Source organism: Sinocyclocheilus anshuiensis, unplaced genomic scaffold (assembly GCF_001515605.1).
Source record: "Sinocyclocheilus anshuiensis isolate Anshui unplaced genomic scaffold, SAMN03320099.WGS_v1.1 scaffold2542, whole genome shotgun sequence".
Lineage (NCBI taxonomy): Eukaryota > Metazoa > Chordata > Actinopteri > Cypriniformes > Cyprinidae > Sinocyclocheilus > Sinocyclocheilus anshuiensis.
Window position 1 is genome coordinate 38,455 of NW_015549697.1, and position 12,121 is coordinate 50,575.

Genomic DNA, 12,121 nt, shown 5'->3' on the forward strand with positions numbered 1-12,121 from the left:
GCTGGTTCCCTTCAAACATGATGCATGGAATTGAGGTTAATGAAAACCCAGTCCAGAGAATTCAGAACCTCAGACTGGGCAGAAGGTTCACCTTCCAACAGGACAATGACCCTAAGCACACAGCAAGAGTGGCTTATAGACGACTCTGTGAATGTCCTTGAGTGGCCCAGCTCCATCCTGGGCTTGAACCTAATCAAATATTTCTGAAGAAACCTGAAAATGTGCATCTGCCCCCATCCAACCTGACAGAGCTTGAGAGGTGAACAGGTGAGGAGAAGAATGGCAGATTATTGTCAAATGCTGATGTGCAAAGCTTGTCGCATCAAAAAAAAAATACTTGAGGCTGTAAAGGTGCTTCCGCGAAATATTTAGTCAAGGGTATAAATACTTATGCAATGTACTTATTTCATTTTTTTTTTTTTTTTTTTTTTATAAATTTACGAAGTTGTGGCAATTCTGTTTTTGCTTTGCCATTATGGTATATGGAGTGCAGATTGATGTGGGAAAAAGTACTTTAAAGCAGTTTAACATAAGGCAGCAACATAACAAAAAATGTGAAAAAAATGAATACTTTCGCAAGGCACTGTATTACATACAACAATAATAAAACAGTGCATTGACATAAAAAAGGAAATTTACTTTTGGTACTTAAATACTTTTAAAAGCAAGTACTTCTGTACTTTTAAGTAAAAATCTGTCTTTACAACTTTTACTTGTAATGGAGTAATATTTGACCAGCAGTATCTGTACTTTCACTTAAGTAATGGAGTTGTGTACTTTGTCCGCCTCTGCTTACGACCTCTGAGCGAAATGATGGGGTCCAAACCTTTTCATGTCTTGGCCATTAATGGAGATGTCTTACCATTCGATGAGTGGGTTGAGGCGACAGTGAATCTCCCTGGCAACAGTGATCCACAACTAGCCATTCAAGTTCCTTTCCTGGTGGGTAAAATGGCCCTTGAGCGACCCCTCCTGGGATTTAACATCATTGAACAGTTGGTCAAAGGACAGACTAGTGGTGCAAATGTTCTTGCAACAATCACTACGTTGCTAATGGGAGCCATGGAAATTGGAGATGATCAGGCTGAAGTGATAGTAAACTTTATACAGACACAAAAGCCATCCTGTGACACTGAGACCACTGTCAAAGTTGGACGTCAGGATGTTGTAATTCCTTCGGGTCAACTGGCACACATAAAATGTTCAATACCTTTAGATTTTGAATTGTCAGACCCTGCCATCTTGTTCGAGTCTAATGTACATAACCCACAGCTTGAACGACCTGATCTTGGAGATGGACTGCTGAAAGTCTGTGGGAGACAAAGGCCATTCATTAGCATTTCAATAGGAAACCATACCAGCTATGACATTACCTTACCACGACGAATGACAATCAGGAGCATACAGTCCATTAAGAAAATTGTGAAGACTGACCAAATAACAGAATCAGTTCCTGTGGAAGTTAACAGTGCAGAGAGACAAGAAGGAGCCAACAGCAGCAGGATTACAGTGACCGAGCATTGGGACCCACCTGTGGATCTAAGTCACTTGACTGAGGAGCAACAAAGGACAACAAAGAGAATGTTGTACGAAGAGTCTAGGGCATTAGCATGCAATGACGAAGACGTGGGTTGTGTCCCAAGTTTGCAAATGTCCATCAACTTGATTGACAACATTCCTGTTCAAAGATCATATTCCTCAGTTCCCAAGCCACTGCATAAAGAGCCCTTGGCCAGAGGTTGGATTGTAAAGTCAAAGTCCCCTTACTCTGCGCCAGTGGTATGCGTCAGAAAGAAGGATGGAACCCTTCGAATCTGTGTTGACTACAGACTACTCAACAAGAAAACCGTCCCTGACAGGCATCCCCTGCCTCGGATTCAAGACCTCACTGACACGTTGGGAGGGTATAGCTGGTTCTTGATTTTGGATCAAGGGAAAGCTTATCACCAAGGCTTTATTGCAAGGGATCACGACATCTGACTGCTTTCATTACTCCTTGGGGCCTTTATGAGTGGGTACGAATTCCATTTGGGTTAACTAATGCACCTGCTGCCTTTCAACGAAGTATGGAAGATATGCTGGACTCCCTGCGGGATGAATGCTGTATCCCTTACCTTGACGATATCTTGTGCTATGTTAAATCTTTTGAAGAACATGTGGAAGTACTACGGAAGGTGTTGCAAGCTTTACAGCGATATGGATTCAAGCTAAGACCGACCAAGTGCAAGATGTTCAAGAAAGAAGTGCGATACGTTGGGCGACTGGTCAGTGCTGAAGGAGTCAGGATAGACCCTAAAGATTTGGATGCTGAACGAGCCTGGAAAGCAAAGAAACCTACCACAGTTGGAGAAGTCCGGAGGATGCTTGGATTTCTTAGTTACTATCGATCATATGTCCAGGATTTCTCTCGCATTGCCAAGCCGATATATGATCTTTTGCAAGTGAAACAAGGGACGGGGTCTGTCAAAACAAATCCTAAGGCAGATGGAAAGAAGAATGTTCAACTACCATCACGAACACCCATTGAGTGGAAGGAAGAACATCAAAGGATACTGTGCAGATTAGTTGAAGCTTTGACTACTCCACCTGTCCTTGCGTATCCTGATTTTGACTTGCCTTTCACACTTCATACAGATGCCTCAGAGCAAGGACTTGGAGCGGTACTTTATCAATGACAGGCTGGCAAAATGAGAGTCATCGGATATTGGTCAAGAACACTGACACCGGCAGAGCGGAATTACAGACTCCATTCAAGGAAACTCGAATTCCTTGCATTGAAGTGGGCAATCTGTGAAAAGTTTCGGGACTATCTATTTTATGCCCAGCACTTCACAGTTTATACAGACAATAACCCTCTGACCTACATGATAAGTACTGCCAAACTCAACGCTGTGGGGTATAGATGGGTTGGAGAACTCTCAGACTTCAGGTTTGATATCAAGTACAGACCTGGAAAGGTGAATGTTGATGCGGATATTCTTTCCCGGTGCCCACTGGACATCAACCAATACATCACAGAGTGCACAGAAGAGTTGTCTAGGGAGATCGTCAAAACCCCATGGGAGGGCACTAGGGCTGCCGAACAAAAAGATGTTGCTTGGGTCGCTGCTCTTAACTCGGCCCAGGAAGATCAACTGCAGAGTGATGCTGGTGAAGTCTTAGGAAAGCTAAGTCATGATGAACTGCGGAAGGCACAGAGACTGGACCCAGCTATTGGTGAGATTATTAGGATGAAAGAGTCCAATGCAAGCATCACTAATGACATAAGGCACAGAGCCAGTGGACCTGTAAAGAAACTAATGCACGAATGGTCAAGACTACACCTGGAGGGAGGATTATTGTACAGAAGAACTGAGCAACGACATCAATTCGTCCTACCAGCTCAATACAAGCAGATAGTATTCCAGCACTTACATGATGACATGGGCCATGTGGGAGTGGAGAGAGTAGTACACCTTGCCAGGGACCGATTCTATTGGCCATTCATGAAGAAAGACATCAAGATATATGTTACACGAAAATGTCCTTGCATCAAACAGAAGAAGCCAGAGATACACGAGAGAGCTCCAATGGGTAGTATAAGTACTAACTGCCCATTCAAATGAATATCCATAGACTACCTGCATCTGGAACGCAGCAGGGGAGGTTATGAATATATACTAATTCTAGTGGATCATTTTACAAGATTTGCTCAGGCATATGCGACTAAAAACAAGTCTGGAAGAACAGCAGCAGAAAGAATATTCAATGACTTCATTCCCCGGTTTGGATTTCCAACTAAACTACATCATGACCAGGGTCGAGAATTTGAGAATTTCAAAACCTTGCGCCGATTGTCAGGAATGAGCCATTCAAGAACTTCTCCATATCACCCTCAGGGCAATCCTGCTGAGAGGTTTAACAGAACACTGCTCCAGATGATGAGAACATTGGCAGAGAAGGAAAAGGAAAAATGGAAGGAACATCTACCACAGATTTTGCATGCATACAATTGCACACGACATGAAGCGACAGGATACTCACCATTTTACCTTCTCTATGGATGACACCCACGATTACCCATTGATCATTTGCTCAACGTGACCAACGGAGAGAAAAGTAACGATCCAAGAGGATATGCCAAACAGTGGGCAGAGTGAATGGCAGAAGCTTACCGAATTGCCTCAGAGAACAGTAAGAACTCAAGTGCCCGAGGGAAACTGTACTATGACAGGAAGTCCAGAGGAGTTGTTCTTCAGCCTGGTGACAGAGTACTCGTGAAAAACCTAAGTGAGAGAGGTGGACCGGGAAAATTGAGATCATATTGGGAGCAAACTGTATACATTGTCAAGGAGCAGATAAATGATGGACCAATTTACCGAGTGGTCGCAGTGATGGACAGCTCAAAATCAAGAGTTCTACACAGGAATCTGCTGCATCAGACTTACGAGTAGAGATTCCAGAGGGAGCATCTAAACAGAGGACCGAGAGAAACCAAACAAGACCACAAAACGAGACGGGATCACCCTGTGACTCTGATAGTGATGAGGAACAGGATGATGAGAACTACTATTGGCTAAGGGTACGAGACACCCAAGAGAATGACCAAAGACTTACTATTAACCAACCTGCCGAGGAACCTACCTGTGATCCTCCACAATGACGATACCATACACAACCTGAAAGAGAAAGACAAAGACAGTGGACAGAGACCATGGGAGCACAACCTAGAGAGAACAAGAAACCTACCTGTGATACTCTGCGACGACGATCCTGTGAACAACCTGAAAGAGAAAGACCAAGAAAACAGACAGAGATTTGGAGAGAACAACCTACAGAAAATGAGAGACTTACCTGTAATCTTCCTGATGAGAATGAATTTACCTGTGAAAGACAATTGACATGGGCATGATCTGAAGAAGATGAGGAACAGGTTGAGGGAGAATGTAGTCAGATAGATGAAGGTGATATACCTAAGCAATAAGTTCTCAAAATACCTACCTTGAGTTCAGATGAAATTGACCAAACAAGTCAAGTCCGAAGATTCACACATGACAGAAGACCCACACCTAGGTTAACTTATGAAACACTAGGTCAGACAACAATTCAGTCATATCCGACAATTTAGAGACTTATGAGATAAATCAGACACCATTTTGGGGGTTATCATCTTACCACATTACACCTTACCACATTGCACCTTACGTTAGTACACCTTATTCTATCCTTACACCACAAGTCAAATTTCCATTTTGGGTACCTCCTATGACAATCGGGTACTAGAAGACTGAAGATAAAAGAGGTGTTATGATGAAATAATATGTTGGCAAGAGCCATCTTTTCTTTGTTCGGGAGTGTGTGATACACCATTGTGTATTCACACTTGCGATGTTTGTTTTGTTATTAATATTTATTTATTTATTTATGATGTGAAGAAGAGTTTATTGTACACACAGTCATCTATCAATTATCACCACTTAAGACTGAGTTTGAATCAATACAGCTCTGGCCACCAGAGAAAGCACGCTGTGCTTTTGTTTCTCCTGATAATTCAGGTACTTTTAATCTGCCTACGTGTTCCGCGGCCGGGACCCGTAACACAAAAACCATTCAAAACACCAGTAGAGAGTGCACAAGTACATTACATGAAGTCTGAGCTAGTGCGTGTGCGCATCAGAGTGTGTTCTTTCACTGCATGATTCAGTCTATTAAAATTAATTTAGAATGATCACAAATTAAGACATGGGGGCAGAAAATGTATTTATTTTATACCACTTCATATAGTTAATCAATTTCACACGAAGAGTGCAGTTTTTCTCCAAAAATTACCATGTTATATAGATTTTTTACAACAGCTCAATAAACAGGAAGTTCATTAAGAGGCTTACGTTTTAGACAGCATATTGCCTGTTTTTGCTCTATTTCGCCAACAAAAATAATTCCATACACAGCCACAGCACAGTTTTGCGTCTCTGAGCAACATGAAGGTGTTTCGATCCTGAAGGAATCAACTGTTAAAATGATTCGGGTCAATCGCAATGACTCACTTATTAACAGTGATTTGCTGCCACCTATTGGTGGTTTTAATTTCACATTTCGACTATTTTTTCTATTTTTTTTTTCATGTTTTAAATCACTTCAAATAACAGTATTCAACGTTTCATGTTTAATATATAAAAGCTTTATTTATGCATTTGTAATTGCAGGTTAAATGCATTCATGTCTTGCACTAAACAGTGTGTAAATACATCTAAATGCCACTTCAGATGCAGATTCTGTGTTGATTTCATTTGCTTGGTAAAAGCCCAAATGTCTTATTATTCTAATTCACTGATTAAATATAAGAATTTGACTCAAAAGATAATGGACACTTTTAGAAAAAAAAATGGCTTTATAAAGGTAAAAATGCCCATAAAATGTAAAAATCTATTTAAACTTATTGGAAAAGATTAATTTCTATTAGTGTGAATAGAAAAGAAAAAAACTTAATGTTTAATCATTTTAGACACATGATTTTACTGAAGGCTATCAGGATAATTATAACTGAGTTTATTAAATTCTTAAACATAAACAAACTATATCTTCTCTATTTCCAGTTTGTAGCATGGATCATTCATTGCAATGTTTAATCTGATTCTCATGTTTAAGAATCTGTTATCTTGAAAAATAATTTATGCTACTACTGCCCACTGACTTGGTTTTGAACCTATATTATTATCCAATTTATGAGACTTAAAACATCTTAAAATGCACACATGTAGGTCAGGAAAATCTAAATTTTCCCAGGGGAGCATGCCCCCCAACCCCCCTACCAATTTCGATTTTGGGACCTCTGTATTTATAAAAACCTGCGTACAGCCCTGTTCACATGTGTTTCATAAACACATAGTCCTTTCTGCATTACAATCCGCTATCAACTATGCTATCACCGCTATGTTTTGAACACTGGCTGGTTATGTACTTGCTCAAATATTGATTTCGGATCATGTTTAACCAAAAAAAAGTTATGGACTGCAGCTTTAACCATAGTGACAATGACAGAAGTCTAGAAGTTGAGTCACTTTACAGCATATGGTTGTCACTTTTGTTTATATCCAAACTGTATAAACAGAACCACATTTAGCATTTTAACAGAATTGACAATATTCTCTAGCCAGAGAGAAATAAAAAGAAAGGAAGAGAAAACCTATCCAAATATTTAAAAATTCTGCTCTACTGTAGACTCACCAATTAGGGGAACACTTTCTGAAGGTGGCATACTCTCAGCCACCATCAGCTGAAATACAGTCAGAGCCAGCAGAACCGTCACCCCCAGTGAGACCTTCTCCCCTGAATCAGCAGGCAGGTAGAAACCCAGTGGAGCCAGGAAAGAGATGAGGAAGCACGGCAGAAGAAGGTTGAAGATGTAGAAGGAAGAACGCCGCTTGAGCAGGACTGTGTACGTTATGTCAGGGTACGGGTCAGAGCAGCAGCCATACATTATGACGTTCTTAACGGCCGGCATGCCATGACACTCCCATTCCACGTTTTCCACAAAGTCTGAAAGGTCACCACTCTCCATTCCCATTCTGATATCCACCTGGGGTTACAGTGATGGGATTTTTAGTAGGGGACAAATTCACAGTTCCAAAACTACCATCTGTATAACAGGGTTTCATTTACATTACATATAGATATCTATTTATATATATCATTTTAATGTATAATGATTTCTTCTTTAAAAGTTCCATTTATTTTTGTTATGTTTTTTATGAGGAGAAATGAGGTTCCCATGCATGAAGATGACACAGCGGTCCAGCCACTATACATTATATACAACTGGTAATGTTCCTCCTTACTGTGTTTTTGTAAGTATTCTGATTTCACTTCATAACCTGTAGATGTTGAGGACGTACTGACTAACAGCATACACCTACAATATATTCAGTGTATGTCAAGCTTTTTCATTTACTGTTACATTTATTTCATCTTTTTGTTGAAGGGATAGTCTACCCAAAAATGAGAATTCTGTAATCATTTACTCACCCTCCACTTAGGTCTGCATTCCTGCGGCTCTCCCGCGGGACCCGACCAGATTTTTTTGCGCCGCGGGATTAAATTCCCAAATAAAACACAGTAGCGGTCGGTAACTCTGGTGTAATTTGAACGGTAGCGGGCTGTCTAACAATATCCCATTCCCAACGTCCATTCAGAACAGCTTATCTGCGCTTTATTCTTATTGACCACCGGTACAGCCTGCACTCAGTGTTGCCAGATTGGATGGACGATTTCCAGTCCAAAAGCTCACAAAAACCCGCCCACTCCAACAAAAAACCGCCCAAAACTTTAACTGTCAAAACAATGTGATAGAATATGTCTATCAAGGTTGATAAGAGCCGTTTTAAACTCCTTAAAGGTGTCATATGATGCGATTTAAATTTTTCCTTTCTCTTTGGAGTGTTACAAGCTCATGGTGCATAAAGAAGATCTGTAAAGTTGCAAAGACTAAAGTCTCAAATCCAAAGAGATATTCTTTATAAAAGTTAAGAGTCAGCCACGCCTACCTAAAACGGCTCGTTCAAACACGCCCCCACATACCTACGTACGTCACTATGTGGGAAGATTTGCATAACGCCGCCCAAATGTTCACGCAAAGAAAGAAGGCGTAACTTTTATTCTCGCTGTAGTATTGTTGTTGCCGCCGCCATGTGATTTGGACTATGAGATGGACACTTGCTTCTTGTACTCTATGTTGCACTTTACTTTTGCTTTAAAAAAAGGATTTCATAGAAATTTGGATTTCTTTTGGTTTAATAAAATATTCTTAAGTAAAATTGTTGATTTTTTGTGAGAAATTAATAGTTTAGATTAATCGATAAATTAGTCGATTGATTAATCGAAATATAAATAGTCGTTAGTGGCAGCCCTACACAACGCACTGGATAGCTGGCCAATCACAGCACACCTCGCTTTTTCAGACCGATGAGCTTTGTAAAAATCGACGCATAGAGGAGAAACAATAATGTACAGTATGTGGAAAATAATGTTTTTTTTAACCTTAAACCGCATAAACACATTTCATTACACCAAATACACAAAATAATGTTCTTTTTAGCAGCATCATATGACCTCTTTAAAACAAAATAATGACGACAAAATACGTTAGATAAATTTACCATAGATCAAATCGGGGCAAATACATTAAAGAGAATTATCAAATATGATTAAAATATGCAAGCAGACACTGTCAAATTGGCCATCAAGAAATTAACCGATACCCTCGAAAAAACACATGCATCATTTTCAATGTCAACAATCAGAATTTAAATGCAAAAAAGTGCCAAATATAAGTGATCGGGAAAAAAAACGTAATTAGGTTTTTTACACTCGTTTATGCACACACCATGACAGTAAAAATCGTTTCATTCATTGATGCATAGCCTACTGTACGATAATCCGACAAAAATTTGTGTCGCTCTATAATTTCACACAGAACTAGAGGAAGTCTTTCGGGAAGTTCTTATTGTAGAACATTACAGAACTTTGCACAGTCAAAACTAACAAGTCCAGCAGCTGTCAATCTGGACTGTTTAAAGATAAAAGACAGGATCATATAGATATAAATAGATTTGATTAAATAATTTAACTGTGCTCTGATTTCGGAGTTGCAGTGATATTAGAGCTTTCGTGTCATCTCTCCCTCAACAGGTGTAGCTAATTCATGTTTTGAGAGTTAAAACACTCTCCCTCTCTTTACCATGCAATATTTAGACATATATGGTCACTTATACAGTTATACATTCAAAATCAGATCCGTATCGCATTAAAAACCCGTCACTCATGAATCATCACGTCTGTCTGCTGGTCCCTAGTGATTGGCTAAAAGTGCGGCCACAACGTCAAAATCAGCACCAGTCGTCTTTGCCGTGTGCATGTTTAGTAACATCGTGATGACTGATTGGATGCAGTATATGTATGCACACTTGGGCTTGTTTGTTAACCAATTTATATGTTTGAAAACCTCCAAACTGACCCTAAACCAGCCCAAATTTTGTCCACCCAAGCCAATTTTTACCCACACAATCAAAAATCAAAAGTGTGGATGTGCTGTCCTTGAAGGACGTTCAACTCGGGTTTGTTTATATTTTGTTTAGCCTATAATTTTAAATGACAGATGTCCTATTTATTTATTTTTCTCTGCGACACTTTTCCTACTGTGTTAACAGAAAAATGTCAAATGAATTTAGTATTTTGACAAAACGAATAAAAATAGCTAATAGGCTATTTTTGTACAACCTACATTTTTATTTTTTTTTCTCTCTCTGACACTTTTTCCTATTGTGTTTTGTATCCTGACAAGACGAATAAAAATAAGTACAGTTTGTACAACAATTTTATTTTCTCTGACTCTTTTTTCCTACACAGCAAAATCCCCGGTGTTAAATTAACACTGCTGGGTGTCTATATGTGTCCACACCAGGGGCATAGATTACGCTGGGGACGCGGGGACGTGTCCCCCCCACTTTTAATATCACGTAAATTCGTCCCCCGCACTTTTTCGGGCAAGTGTGTTCGCATAGAGGTTTTCAAGAGCTGTGTGAATAAATATAGATTTAAATTCAAAGAGACAGTATAGTCTGTGCATGATCTGATGTTTTATTATATATATATATGTAACATTTCTGTCCCCCTCACTTCTGAAATGATGGCTACGCCCCTGGTCCACACTACAGAGTGTTAAAAGTAACACTGAAGCTGTGTTAAAGTTAATGAGGTAATTAAGAGATTCATTGTGACACATCACAGTGATGATTGACCCTTATTGAAGACACCTGATGTTAAGAAGCAGAATCACCAAAGAACAAAGTTTAAAGTCACCATTATAGTGGTCAGTGTTTACTTTAGTTGGGCTCTTGACCCTTGACTTTTTAATAATGCATTTTATTTGGCTGCTGTAACTGTGTTGTAACAGTTAGACTTTTGCAAAAAGCAAAAGTCATCAGGTGGTGATGATTATGTTTTGCTATGATCAACCCTCTTAACTTTTTAATATTACATTTTATTTGTCTGCTATAACTGAATTATAAGACTTTTGCAAAGAACAAAAGTTATCAGATGGTGATGATTATGTTTTGACATAATCATCGTGCAGTGACCTGCATAACTGAGTTAGATTTTCGTTGTTGGTTACATCAACACTGTGAGCAATGTACGAGCTGACATTTTCAGTATAATCAGACAGATGTTTTTAAAACTTATTTTGATCAAAAAATTGTATCTAATTTAGACACACAAACATCAGGAATCAGAGTGAGAATTATACCAATGGTGACCATCAAAAAAGCATGTTGTAGCCAATCAAAACTCATCCATGACTCCCATCATGCATTGCGGCATGAATAAATTATGAGCAGAATTGTCTTTGTAATTTCTCTTATTCTTACTATTTTCTTTTATTTTTGGTGTTTTATGTGACTTTTTATGGTTACACTTTACTTGAAGGGGTGTGCATAAGACTGACATGACACCTTCATAATCATGAATTAGCTTGTTTTGTGATGTTCAGAGTTCAGATCTGAATATGCTGTTTGTCACCATTGTTGAGATTCATATGCAGATTCTTTATGTCTTGTGTGTGCCTAAAAAAAAAATCCTTTTAGTGCCTAAAAGAAACCCTTCCAAAATGTATAGAAACTACAGAATCGTTCGCTGTGGAACCAAAAGGCTGTTGTAATCAACAAAGAAAGAACTAAAGAAGGTTAGAACATAATCAGCATCACCTGATGACTTTTGCTCTTTGGCTGTTACAATTCAGTTAAACCATCCAAATAAAATGTAATATTAAAAAGTCAAGGATCAAGAGCCCAACTAAAGTAAACACTGATCACAATAATGGTGACTAGAAATTGTGATTTTCTTCTTTGGTGATTCTGCTTGTTAAAGAGCAGGTCATATGGTGTTTTAAAGTGTCCTAATATTGTGCTGGAGTCCCCTACAACAGGTTTAAATGCATCTAAGGTCAGAAAACATTGTAATTTTCTCAGAATATACATTTAATATTAGACGAATAAACGATTCGTTCCAAGCAACTTCTGAGCAAACCCCTCCCTTCCATAAGCCTACTCTGCTCTGATTGGTCAGCTGGCCAAGCCTGTTGTGATTG

At 39.1% G+C, this 12,121-nt stretch overlaps 1 protein-coding gene across 1 annotated transcript in view; it reads right to left on the reverse strand.

Annotated features, from left to right (window-relative positions):
• Positions 1 to 12,121, reverse strand: part of LOC107660492 (neuronal acetylcholine receptor subunit alpha-9-like) — a 28,392-nt gene that overhangs the window by 4,329 nt on the left and 11,942 nt on the right. The window contains exon 5 of the mRNA XM_016449811.1: positions 7,207 to 7,558. Coding sequence (XP_016305297.1) covers positions 7,207 to 7,558 — 352 coding nt within the window. The remainder of the gene's footprint in view (positions 1 to 7,206; positions 7,559 to 12,121) is intronic.